Source organism: Diplotaxodon limnothrissa, unplaced genomic scaffold (assembly GCF_057381915.1).
Source record: "Diplotaxodon limnothrissa isolate DT_005_m unplaced genomic scaffold, D_limnothrissa_male_GT1.1 unmapped_scaffold_4, whole genome shotgun sequence".
NCBI classification, from domain to species: Eukaryota; Metazoa; Chordata; class Actinopteri; order Cichliformes; family Cichlidae; genus Diplotaxodon; species Diplotaxodon limnothrissa.
The window spans coordinates 448,784-462,884 of NW_028188558.1; the positions used below are offsets into that span (position 1 = coordinate 448,784).

The following is a 14,101-nucleotide window of genomic DNA, read 5'->3' on the forward strand; positions in this document are numbered from 1 at the left end:
GTATGCTTGGTTTCATGTTGTGTTGTTGTTTTTAGCCTGACAGATGCCAAATGATCTGTCTGATCAAACGGGCGATTGTGGAAGAACACAAGCGCTTTGTCCTCTGGAGGCTGCTGACCTTCTCTGGCCACACAAACTGCTACACACACTCACACTGACATTAACCTGTCACTGTGGTACACCACTCTATACTTCACATATCTTGGTTGTCCTCATTTACACGACAAACTCTTAAATAGACACACACAGTGACACTGTACGCCACCCCGAGAGGCCCAGCGTGGCACGCTACTGGTGTGTCACATGCTCAGAGTCTAAACAGCCTCTGTGAACCCACACTGCTGCAAATATGTCGCCAGCACCTCCAGATTCAAATCAGTGTGTCATTGAGCAACAGAGGTTAGCAAAGGTGTCCCAGTCCAAATATGGTGTAACAGCAGGAACGTGTGGGACATTCCTTTCTTATGACTTCATAAACTCAGCTACTGGGAGATTAATCCAGCGTGGTGTGGCAGCTTTGATCGTAGACCAAAAATGTGCGCTCCAAAAAGATCCCAGCGTAATCAAAACAGGCCGTCCTTTGGCGTCCACCGGGCAGTGTTTTGTAAATAATGTGTGTTTATCATTTATATGGGAATATAAAGAACTAGTTTTAGCTGTTCTACATAAACAGCATATCCCAAATATCATCAAAACAGAAAATTAGAATAAGAGCTTTCAAATCTAATTTATCGGCACAATTATTTCAATTTACTTAAATGTGCTCCGAGGGCTAACAGGCTGTTTAGATCACAGGGACATGTTACATAATGAAGTAATGAATGTCATTTCTAACTGTTTGATTTTAAAAAGTATGTTTGATAAATGTGGGACAAGGACAAGCATGTAATGGGATTAGTGGGGATACATTCATGGAGGAGAGGAGAAGTCCTAAAGCTAGCTAATGAAAGGACAGCAAACTAACACAGAGGAAGAGGTCAAGGCAGAACAACAAAGATTTCTTTGCAGGGTGAGATGAGGAAGGGAGGAGAGTAACCACTGTGATCACCCAGAAGAGAATGACTCAGGTCTGTGTCCAGTCTCCCCAAATCAGCATGACACAGCAAACTCAGCTACATAAATCTCTGAATTACCAGCTGAGCCAGTAATCCAGGCGGTATGACACTCGCCAAACTGCTAGTTCTGTGATATTTTACCACCGAGCATAAAAGTGCTTACAGGAAAGGCCAGGAAAGAATAAGCCATGAATACAGAGTTTAAATCATAAGAATATTTTATAACGTTTAACATTACGCAGAAGCATTTCATATTCATGAAACGCTTTCAATTAAAAGAAAACATCGAAACAGGTAATAAGGACACACCCAACATGCTCAACACCCACTTTAGTACTTCCTACTCAGCAGTTTCAATTACTGGTTAAAGCAAATGTGTTAGAAACTTAAAGCACGTAAAGAATCTGCTCAAGTCAAACAAGACATCAGACAACACATCACCAAGAAGGCAAGTTTAAAGCAGTCCTACAGAAAGGTTTCAAAACTCACTCCCACAGCTTGATTCCAAGGATGTTAGATTCCTATCGGGCCTTTTCTACTGTTAATGTTTAAGCTAAATGACAACTTTGTTTGTCCACTGTCAGCATTCGAAACAACTTCTACAGGGTTTAATGGAGCACACAGATTTGACTTTTTACAAAAGCACTCAATGAGCTGTAGTAATGAAGAATTGTATCACAGTACGTTTTGTCATATCCTGTCTAAGATGTTTTTTCTTGCATGAGCCTAAGCACTCATTTATACTCGTATCCAATGCAACTGATTTCGGTTTTATGCTTCCTAAAACCCTTAAAATTCCTTGTCAACGTCTTTTAGTTTAACCAATCCTAAAGGAAATCAAGCTTTGCTGCTCTACTCTATTTCCCGTTCCCTGCAACATGTGTGTGGATGCTGAATGAGACGGGTGGAGGGATGAGCGCTACATGGTTGTGTTTGAGCAGGAGGGCCGGATGATGAATGGGCTTTTATAGACATGCTGTTCGTTTACGGAGGCTTGTAGGCGATGATCTCTTTAGTGTAATATGAAAAGGAAACAGACACATCGTGATATCACAAACACAATCCTACATTTGTGCCAACCTAATAAAATAATATGCAGTACTGTGTGAAACTCATCAAGTGGCCTGAACTAAAAGTTCTCCAGCAAGTTTAGTAGCATTGCTACTTGAGATTGTTCATGTTGCAGCCAAGAACTTCACTGATGACTGCTGCCATGGTGTAAATCAGCTGGTTGGTTCCAGCGATGGTCACACTAGGGACTGTCCACTGCAGTAAAAACTCTGCATTATCACTCCGTTACCTGCTGCAAGCACTGCCACAGTCTGATTTTCTTTCATCACTACCTGAATTGTTTGACTAAAAGGAAAAAGAAATGGCAGATGTCCTTCTCTACAGGGGCAGAACTGTTGGCAAACTGTTCACCACCCCCCAACCGCCCTGTCTGTCATCACTCCACTAGCATTGCTGTTTGTAATTATATTCACTCCACTTTTACACACCTGTACATAATATCCTAAAAGCCACAAATCAATTAGAACCCTGCTCTGTTTGGTAATGAACTGTGATAAAACAAATATCCCCTGCCTATGAAAAACCATAGGCTTCCCAAGGGAGTCATGAGTTCATAATGTTCATGTTCATAAACACTGAAAGCTGACATGGAGTAGGTCCCAGGCCCTGAACTCCATAAGCAAGAAAATGGATTGATGTATAAATACACACACACATATATACAAATATATTAGGGGTGCAACGACAAACAAAATTCACGGTTCAGTTCGATACTTTGGTGTCACGGTTCGATATTTTTTCGATACAAAAAAAATGTTCATGCCTTTTTAATTTGTCAGTTATTAAAATTATAAATATATATTTTAACTCAAAAGTACAGTTTTTAAATTTAATGTTGCTGAAACACCAAAGTAATAAAAAATAAATAAATCTATCTGATGGAGGAATCGCTCATCTTTGGAAAAGAGAGTTTATTACAGAGAAATGTCTCTTTCAAAATAAAAGCTCTACTATACGCTTCTTCTGGGCTATATTCTCAGCAGCATATTAAACATATCAGGTCCCCATAAGGAGAATCCTGTGCTAACAGCTGTCTAAATGACTCGGGTAAAGTTTGTAGCATGGTGCTTGTTGTTTTGTCTGCTTCCACTTGTCTTTGCACTAGGATGATGTCGGAGTAAATGTGCAGTCATATTCGTTGTGTTCCCACTAGTGCTGTCAGCGTTAATCTGAAATGACCTTAACGCCACAACACGGCAAATCTCCGTTAAAGAGCGACCGCGGATCACCCCGTGCGTGGGGCTAGACGGCCAACACGTTAACGAGCTAACTGCGCTAACACACTAGTTCCCACCCATGTAATTGAGCATTGCGTGGCACATCCAACATACTGTTTTACTTTAGTCCATGACTGCTTACCTTCAGGGTCATACGTCACATGAAGACCAAAATAATTCCAAACACCAGATCTGAATGAGGGTGGGGGAGGTTCAGTTTGCCATGTTGCAAGGAGCTTAACTTCTGTCTCGCTAGCTTGCCCTGCGCTCAGTGGATCTGTGCTCGACAGTGCAGCCTAGGCGGAGTAGTCGAATGCAGATCCACTGAGCGCTCAACACAGACAGCATCGTCAGAAGGAAAGTTGATGAAATAAATTAAAAATGTTGTATTGTTCGATACATATGCGTACTGAACCGAAAGCACTGTATCGAACGGTTCAATATCGATACGAGTATCGTTGCACCCCTAATATATGTGTATATATATATATGTGTGTGTGTGTGTTTCTGTGGTTCAGCATTATGATGCTGAACCACATCATAATGAATAAATGGATAAATTTCCAAAATCCCGGAGCAATGCAAATTAGCCGGTGAGAGGTAAGGAGCTCTGTCATTGGTTAGACAGTCTTAGCTTTGCACCTATAGCAAAGGCCATTCAGCCTCTGTGTTTACACTCTGCCTACACAGATGTTGGACATGAGACGACACAGGAAAAGGATTTTTGATGTGAGGTTTTTATTGAGATTTTATTTCTTTTTTTTCTGATTTGAAGTATTTATTAATGGAATAATAATTTATTTTCAAATACTGATTTATAAATATTTATTTTATTTTATTTATTTTTTTTGCCTGTCCCGTTTGGCTCTTTTGCATCAGAATTGTTGTCTAAAGGCAAAGAAAGATGCCCAACGGATTTACTTTACCAAATTGACCATCCCAGCCTTGCCGTAATGGTCCATTTGATTCACCTTTTATTGTTTATTTTATTTTCACTTACTGAATACGGGACAGACTTGACTGGGGGAAAGAAGGGGAGAAAGAAAGAGAAACAGCTGAGAAGAGGGACGGGGGAGAAGGGCAAAAAACAAAAACCAACAGAATTTTCTTTTCAATTAAATTACTAGATAATAAATTACTTTTGTATTGAATAAATAAAATAACTTAAAAATGAATTTGTAAATTAATATTTTATCGCACAATTCATTGTTTAAGCAAAGAACTTTTTATTTCGATGCGCTGGATCTTCTGGTCCTCTGCACATAAGTGGATTTCCATTTAGACTTTATATAGACAACAACTCAAAGTGCTTTACAACAAGTCACATTCACCCATACGATCATCTAGTGCTGTACTTTAAACACTTTAAACACAAACACAGATACTGTGGGGAGAGGCCACAGAGGCACAGGGAGAAAACTCACACAGAAATCCAACAATTAAAGAGGAACCTTCTCGATGTAACACTACCATCCTGCAAGATGACCTGGTCCTGGGCCATCTTAATAAGCATGCTGTGCACAGTAGTTTCATATTCCTGCCAGAACAAACACCAGACAGTTTGTACACAAGGCTCAGATTCTCGCTTTGCCAGATACAGACAATAGTTTAAGATCCTAATGTCTCTGCACAGCTCTGTATGTACTGAAATATCCAACCTCAGATATTTCCTGCTCACTCTCTGCACCGCCTTAGACAACAAGTAGTTCATGCTATACATAGCATTGACTTTTCATTCCAGCCATGTGCACTCATCAGGGCATCAGTGCTGCCGTAGTAACCACACTAACACTTCCTTGCACCTGTTGAAATGGCCTCAGTCTGATCGTGCCCTGAACAAACTCACCTTTAACATCCCACACACGGACTAAATATGTGCGTGTCAATAACACGTGACAGGAGAACATGCTGGTTGTCTGTCATGGGGCTGAATTAGAAACAGAGCAGGAACTACAGTTTGTCAGATTAAGACTGATCAGGTCCAACATCCGCTCCCAGCACTGATTTACACGTTTGGTGTCACATTGAAGGAAACGCCTACTGGCACAACCTGCATGTGTTAAACTGCTCCTGCGTGTAAACAGCGTGTCACTTACGGCTTTTTGCATCACAAGGACGCGCACTGGCGTCTCAGGGTGACTCAGATGTTTGCTGAATGAGGTGTAGACCGGACTAGGCGGGACTCATTTCACCAAAACACGAGCTTTTCCACCCACCAGTGTTTATCTGTGTGCTTATTTTAAAGAATTATTCCATCGTTATCAAATACGAAGCATTACACGCACGTCGCGCCGTTTCTGCTGAGTCAGACACCAGTGCTCCCGTGTGCTGATTCTCAGGTCCATCTTAAACTGGTGTGTTTGCGAATGAACTTCGGTAAAACGTTACAACGTTACCGGGCGCGCAGAGGGTCTCGGAGGCGTGTCGTACCTGTCGGGTGGTCGCGGGCTCCTCGTTCCCGGTGGGTGAAGGTGTTTCTCCTTCAAGCGATGCTGGGGTGACCGGAGAAGAAGCCATGTCCCCCCGACATCACCTCTCACTAAGCGCCGCTCCTAGTGTGACTTTCCTCGGTGTCCTCCAGCTTGCAATACGCTGCCTGGCGCAGTTTGCACGGACGGTGGACCGGTTGCGTCGCTCGTTTCCTGCGCGATCAAAGTGAGTCTTCGGCTGCACAGTGCAGCCACTGTCCCTCCTCCGGCCGGCGGACTAGTCCAGGCGAGGCGGATGACGTTGTCCCGGGTGTCGCTCGCTCTCGCACATGCAGGACTTGGCCCAGTCTGTCTTCTTCTGCCACACTCTGCGCTCTGCTTTTCACTTCATGTCTTTTTGTTTTGTAAGGTGGCTAACACGATCACTCCTCTTCTGCCTGCAGGACTCTGTGACTGCTCTGTGCTGTGGCAGCACACTCCAGCCTGATAGTTCATTTTACAGCTTTTGGCACTGCGACGCTCTCCTCGGCTCGACAGACACAATCTCACCATGTCGGCACAATATACTGAGTGCAATCCATAACATGATTTTATCTCACTGTAACTTTTAAATCGACCAAATGTTGCGTAAATGACGTGTCACGTGACTTGAGCACACATGCACACCCCCTGTCCTCACAGCAGACATTCATCTTAGCCCCCCCCCCGTGTTTTGAGATCATTGCTGCAACAAAAAGTTGTCACACATATTTCTACATGAAACGTACTGAATCAGTTGGCACATATTTAACTATGGTTGGATGAGACCTGCACTCTGTTTTAATATAATGTTGTTTTGTTTGAGTGGCTGAAATAAAGCTGAATCGCATCACAGGAACGACACAGCCCTGTTCCTCCAGGCTGTTAACCTGTGAATCAGCAAACATGTATGATTTATTGTCATTCATTTGCTGAACAAACTTTCCTCTGAACTTTGACCCTGAAAATTCAATTCCATTTTATTTATATAGCGCCAAATCACAACAAAAGTCGCCTCAAGGCGCTTCATAGATACAGAGAAAAACCCAACAATCATATGACCCCCTATGAGCAGCACTTTGGCGACAGTGGGAAGGAAAAACTCCCTTTTAACAGGAAGAAACCTCCGACAGAACCAGGCTCAGGGAGGGGCGGGGCCATCTGCTGTGATTGGTTGGGGTGAGAGAAGAAAAACAGGATAAAGACATGCTGTGGAAGAGAGACAGAGGTTAATAACAGGTATGATTCAATGCAGAGAGGTCTGTTAACACAACAAGGGAGATCCAGGTTTCCCAGCTGACGAGCAGAGGGCAGCGGCTTCCACTCGTTTGAGCAGTTTGTTGCGTGACCTCCTGTCTCTCACTGAACTAAAATGCCTCCAAACAACAGCAAAATAGATGGCACTCACTCCAACGTCTTGCAGCAAAAACATTAAGTGATGGGAAGAACAGGTGATGGATGAGCTGCAGATGTAACCGGTGTGATTCTGCGTTGTGTCTGATAAAAAAGGTAAAAGAAAGAAAGACCTCCCAGTAAATAATTTGCCCACTCCAGCTCCTACGACCAAATACAAACAGTGGGGAAGAGGGTTAGTTCAACCCACCACAGCTCCCAAGCTAGCAAGGAGTATATATTCATGCTAGCATTTCAGTATTGCACTTTTAAATATAAATATCAATGACAATAAAGTGGAGTGACCAGTGCAGATTAAACAGAGTACTTGTGAAGCTGCAGGTAGCTTCTGAGTGCTGTGTTGTGTGTGTTTAAGTGTTGTGGTTGAGGTGTCGTATGGCTTGGTGGTAGAAACAGTTTTTGAGTCTTGTAGTCCGAGCAGACAGACTCCTGTAACGATGGTAACAAGGAGAACAGCTGATGTGCTGGGTGGCTGTGGTCCTTGATGATGCTGTGTGCTTTATGGAGGCACCGCTGGAGATAAATGTCCTGAATGGCAGGAAGCCTCGTGCCAGTGATGTGCTCTGCTGCCTTCACCCTCTGTAGTGATTTACGGCTGCTGGCAGAGCAGCTTCGTACCAAACTGTGATGCAGCTCGTCATCAAGCCCTCTCCTCGACAGCTACAGGATCACAGTCTGCAGGTTCAGTTATGCAACGTTTTAGCATCGATGCGTGAAGTTAAGAGCAGACAGGGAGGTTATTTTTGCACTGGGCTGGAATGACTCAGTTTACCTGTCAAAGGCTATCACGGCTGGGAGAAAACCCTCAGCATTAGTAAAGAAGGACCACGGTGGCCTCTGGGTAGAAACACTGCAGAGTTCATGTGGATACGCTGCTGCATTAGGTCAGATAGAAATATCATAAAGCATCATTAAGTAAAAACGTTTATTAAGAACAAATGTTTAAATATTGTTAACGTGTTTCCCAGAAACATCTGTAGAGACAAAGAGCTTTCTGTTGTTGCTTCGAGGAAACAAGCTCTTCTTTTTAGTTTTGTCCTGGTATTTATTCCAGGACGGACTCATCCACTGAGCAGTGTTTGGGTTTCTTCCTTTTCCTCGTTCTGGATGCAAACTATTACAACTCGGGCTTTATTTCAGTGACAATGGCCTTAAGCTGCAATACAACAGGAAGTTACTCATATATAGTAATTTCCCAGACCATATTAAAAATCCATTAACAGGAAATACAAATGATGGGACAATGCCACAGCATGGACATTAGAACAGTTGGGAAAATTTACCTGGAAAAAGGTGAAAATGAGGCTTCATTGAACTGGAATTACAAAGACCAGGAATGTGAGATCCACCAGCCACAACTGAGGGTTTTTACACATCATATCCTCAAAGTAGAACTACAGTGATCAAAAGAATCGACTTTAATGTTATTCTTTCTTTATTTATGTCAGATTTAACCCCCCAAAAAGCTTTAATCTTTAACTAGTCTTTGGACGTAGCTACAGCACGGTCAGGTTGACAGTTTATGGGTAACATGTGGCCACCAGGCACTGCGACACACTTCCATGTTATATTACCTTGGCGTCCCGTAGGAATACAGGAGAATCATGTGAGGAATCTAAGAGTTGTTTCTTAATTCAATTCAGTTTTATTTACACAGCACCAAATCACAACAGCAGTCGTCTCAAGGTGCTTTATACTGTAAGGTAGCTCGTACAATAATACATACAGAGAAAAACCCAACAATATGACCCCCTGTGAGCAGCACTTTGGCGACAGTGGGAAGAAAAAACTCCCTTTTAACAGGAAGAAACCTCCAGCAGAACCAGGCTCAGGGAGGGGCGGGGCCATCTGCTGTGATTGGTTGGGGTGAGAGAAGGAAGACAGGATAAAGACATGCTGTGGAAGAGAGACAGATGAACCGCTGAGTGTTGTCCCGTCGAGGTGGCTCTTCTATGTTGTGCATTTATGGCACCAAACCACAAATGCAAAGGAAGAAAGGGTCGAGGCACAGCACCCAGCTGCCTGACAATATTCAGGCAACGTCCAAAGCCCCACAAAGGACCTACCCACACCCCACTGGCCCCGCCCAGATCAAGGAGCTGTCACAGCAGACAAAAATGTGAAGTCCGCACATAGTCGCCATGGCACCCACCAACCCACCACACCATCCCCCATGGAGCTACCAGGAGAGGCATACTGGCCCACTGAGGATCACAGAGGAGCAGACCCAGGGGGGCTGACAGCACAGCCCCCACCCACCAGTCCTGCAGCTTATTTTATCTTGTCAGCGTGAGCCCCACCTAAAGGGGACAGAGGGATTAGTGAGTTGCATTAGTGGGGCAGGAGAGAGTGAAGCAGGGGAGCCAATGTCACTGCGATACGACTCCTCAACACCATCCAGCCTGCCCCACCACTCATAATGAGTCCTGCTGTGCTCTGTAGCAATGATGCATTTTATGTGTGTGTGCCAGGTTAGTGCTGTGGATTCAAAGGAGCACAGTTCCACTAAACAGGAGATCAGGATAAACCCCAGTAACCAACCCTGCCCCCGCCATCACATATTCTCAATCCCAGCAGAGGCCAGCCCCACAATGACATGCCACACGTGATACACAGCCAACATTACTGTTATAATTACATGTTTCCTTTATTACTTTCCTTTCAACCTATTGATTTTGCACCTTAAACTTTCTTTGGTTGCTACAAGCCACAAAGTCCTTTATGGTTTGTCTCTGTTGTGTGGAGGGCTGTTTTTAAGAGCTCAAAAATGGGTGTATCAGAGTCAAACAGGCAGCACAGTGGAAAAGTGGTTGGCACTGTTTCCTGACAGCAAGAAGGTTCTGGGTTCAAATCCAACATCTAAGCTGTTTGCATGCTCTCCCCATGTCTGGGTCCTCTCTGGGTTCTCTGGCTCCCACAGTCCAAAGACGAGCAGTTAGTGGGGTTAGGTTGATTGGTGTATGTGCCCATGAGTATGAGTGTACACGGGTGTTTCTCTGTGTTAGTGACAGTCTGACAGAAGGCTGCATCCCTCAGCCTCATGTGGGCTGTGTAGCCCCTTTACAACTGCAGTGAGAGCTCAGACCTGTTTCTGGTGGGTGGTGGACTCCTCCAGGGCTTCCCCTGATTCCCCTTCTGCCACAGAAGACTGTGGCCTCAGAAACTCATATCTGCTTTTTGCAAATGAAGCGAACCTGTTGGCTTCATCAGCAGGGGCGGATCTAGAAGGGTGGCATGGGGTGGCAAGTGCCACCCTAAAATGATCCCTTGCCACCCCAAGTACCACCCCAGTTTTGCATATGACGGTGTTGTTTATTAAAATAAGTTTAACAGTTTGAGCGTAGTTACAGTCAGCAGTGAATATAAATGCTAGAACTGGATATATTCCATAGTGTCCCCCCCTCCACATTAACAAATGGTTCAGCCCATAGCAGGACGGCTTTCTTCTTGTTTTCAGCAGCAAGCGATGCTTATGATCGTGCCAGAGCACATTTTGAACAACACCATGGGAATTTCTGATTTTACACAGGTGGGTGGATGTTACACTGTGGAAATGAAGGAAGGTGAGTGCTATTTTAAATGGTTGTAGAAAATGAAAAAACAGCAGGTGTATTGGCTGCATTTTTAGATAAATAGTTGTATCTGTTTACAAAATGTACAATTTATATTTGCATTTCAAGTTATAAACATTTACCCAACACGTCTGTGGTTTTTTTTACAGTAAAAAATACTGCTAGGATTTTAGGTTCTTTGTGTGATTTCAGATCAGTAATAGTTACATTAATAGTAATAGTAATACTAATGCAGTATGTCAGTGAAAAAACAACTAAATTCAGTTGAGCTGAAAAGATACCAAACAAAGCAAGAGGAGGAAAAAATAAAATGAAACAATCTGAGGGTGAAATACAAACGTAAACTCAAAGGAGTCACAAATGTCCGGTTGTGTTTCAGACCTCAGAGGGTGAATCCAACAAATCATGAAAAATGAGGTTTATATGTTTGTTCATGACAGTGCAGATTTCTGACATTTTGTGTCATTTAAGCTGTAACAATGTGACAGTTTTCTAACAAAAACAGTGAAACTTAAGTTAGACTTGTGTTTGTAAATGAAGCGCCCCATGTTGTGTAGCTTTCTGGAGTTTATACTTATTGGGCTACATATGTATTTAATATACAGGCTGTACAGTACATAACATCAAAACTCACATGTTTCATGTAACTAAAGTGTGTAATCATGTGGGTACAGACAATAATTAAGTTATAGACTATATTTATATGAAAAACGTGCATACTTACTGCATTTGAATCATTTTAACCACATGTAACCACCTGCATATGTGTTTGGGGGAAAAAGGCTTTGATTTTGCCACCCTAAGAAAATTTCTCTAGAGCCGCCCCTGACCATTTCACAGGATTTGCATTTAAAGATGCAACAAGACTAAAATGGTTAGGGTCAGGAGGTCAAAGGTCAGAGCTCCTGTGGGTCTGAGGGCGGCCTCACGCTGGAGAAGGATGAAGGAGTCTGACCTGAGCCAGTGTTTGACATGAACACATCAGCACTGCTGTCAGTGAGCCTAACGACAGCCGTTAGCATCATTTCAGTGTTTCAGTCATAAAAACACTTCCTGTCACTGTGGTGGTTACAGTGACATCATGCAGTTTGTGCTTTGACCTCCAGAGGGCGACAAATCAGCACAGACAGAGAGCTCCATTCAAACTTTGCTGCCATCAGGAATAATTCTTCAAATATAATCATCAGTGTTTGAGCAGTTATGATATCAGGGACAATCTAGACATGTGTGACAATACTGAACATGTCACATGACACACCTCAAACATCATGTGATCCACTCTCAGTCTGCACTTTCATTCATGACTTCAACAGGTTGAAATGAGCTTTGAAGAAACATCAGTTCAGTGCTGAAATATTTAAACGCTGCAGGAAGAACAACAACAAATTGATGACGGATGTTTGTGCTTCAAACAGGAAAACCAGCAGAAATAAATCACAGCCTGCCAGAGGTTTGGAGTTTCCGAGGTGCAACTGAACGCAGCACAGTGTTCCAATGCTCCTGATTGTCCTCAAACGTCTCTTTGGGTGTTTCCTTCCTGCTCAAAGTTTAATTTCACTTCCTGAACTTCGTGGAGTGGAGCTTGTTGTTGGTGTGTGAAGAAACTGTAAGTTTGCTTTGTTTCCTCCTTTAACAGTTTGTCTTTAGGAACTTTACTGTTTGTTCAGCTCGTGTTTGATTTCTTCACACAACAAACTGTGTGTGTTTGTATTTCCGGTCTCTCCATTAAAGTCAGTGTGTAATGTTTCCTGGCTAACATCAGCTGTGTGCAGCTTAGTTCAGCACAAATCTGCCGCTCCATAGTTCACGGTAACGGACTCACAGCTGGACCAACGAGGCCGAGTGTGTCCGCCACTCTGAGCTACGTTCGTGTTTGTGTACTTGTAGTTTGTACTTTGAGTTCACTCAGAGCCCACAGAGGACGCAGCGTACGTGATGACGTCACAGCCCTTTACCTCCTTTACTGTCACTGTGATTAATATTTACACACGAGACACCTGCAGAGCTCTGACGCTGAGCTAGCACACAGCATGCTAACACTAAGCTAAAGCTAGGCTAGCCAAGAACCCAGAGTGACGTAAAGCTGAGTAAACACTGACCCCAGACCAGCACCGTGATAAAGTGAGCTGCTGCTGCTGAACTTGAACAGGTAACAAAGTGATGAGCAGTCAGGCTGCAGGTTTCTACCTGTTCATGTTTCTACAGTAGAATCACTTTGAAGTGTCTTTGTGCTGTTTCATCTTTGATTTGTGTTCATAAACACTCAGAGAAACATCACGTGACCTCATCAGGATCTGTGTTGGTGTGTGGGGCTGTACCTCAGCTTCATGTTGTTACATGCTCATTTGTTCATTTTACACAGTAACATCAAAGTAATGTTATGAGGAGTAATGAAGTAACGTACTCCATTACTTTTAATTAAAGTGTTCTGTGTAATATGTGTAATAATGACTGTTTGTGCTCCTGGTGCAAAGGCTCTCAGTTTCCTCCTTGAAATAACATCAGTGGTGGGTCAGCGACATGATTTCTTTCCCTCTCAGGTTTAAATATCTGGGACTCTCCACCGTTTGGTTTTAGAGCTGAAGAAGCTTCTCTGATGAAACGTCTTCCAGAAACTTAAAGACGTCTCTTTTCTCTCCAAGCTCCTTAGATCACATGACCTGGATGACTGAACCTACAGACATATTGACCTGGTTTCATGGTCACATGACAGGTCAGAGGTCAGCGACTGTAACTCAGTTCCTCCTGTTAATGTGAACTCACTGAGTGTTTGTGGTTTACCTCTCAGACTGACTGAAGATGATGATGGAGGAAGAGGAGGACAGAGCAGAGTCTGCAGGGTCCAGCTGTCCGTCTGTGAGGAGTGACCGGTCCAAAGATCCAAATCCAGACTTCAGTGGTGAACCTGGAGCAACGAGGTCAGAGAGCTGAACTCACTGAGTAACAGAAATAATTCTGCACTGACATTATAATCAGTGTTGACTCTGGTTGATTGTCTGACTGTGTTTGTGAGCTGAGAGGAAATGAAAATGAGTTTGTAACAAAAATCAGTTTTGTCCAGTTTTCCTGTAAAAAGCTGAACTCTAATCTAAGAGGATGTTACTGACAGGAAACAGCTGCATTATCTGCAGTCTGTGTGATCACAGCTGCTTCAATCATGTTTGTGTCTGCAGAGGTCAGAGGTCACAGTCTGCAGGGTCCAGCTGTCCGTCTGTGAGGAGTGACCGGTCCAAAGGTCAAAATCCATACTTCAGTGGTGAACCTGGAGCAACGAGGTCAGAGAGCTGTGATGACTCCTTTACATGTTTGTGTTTCCTGGATAAATA

At 43.4% G+C, this 14,101-nt stretch overlaps 1 protein-coding gene across 5 annotated transcripts in view; it reads left to right on the top strand.

The window, feature by feature from the left end:
* Positions 1 to 14,101, top strand: part of LOC146606847 (protein NLRC3-like) — a 1,106,670-nt gene that overhangs the window by 60,065 nt on the left and 1,032,504 nt on the right. For 2 of the 5 annotated variants that reach the window (XM_085349207.1, XM_085349216.1), the window contains exons 1-2: positions 13,575 to 13,693; positions 13,949 to 14,050. The exons of 1 other annotated variant lie outside the window; for it this stretch is intronic. In XM_085349207.1, coding sequence (XP_085205333.1) covers positions 13,575 to 13,693; positions 13,949 to 14,050 — 221 coding nt within the window. Of the gene's footprint in view, positions 1 to 13,574; positions 13,694 to 13,948; positions 14,051 to 14,101 lie in introns of those variants that run through there. 2 more of the 5 variants (XM_085349211.1, XM_085349219.1) reach the window with 1 other exon arrangement.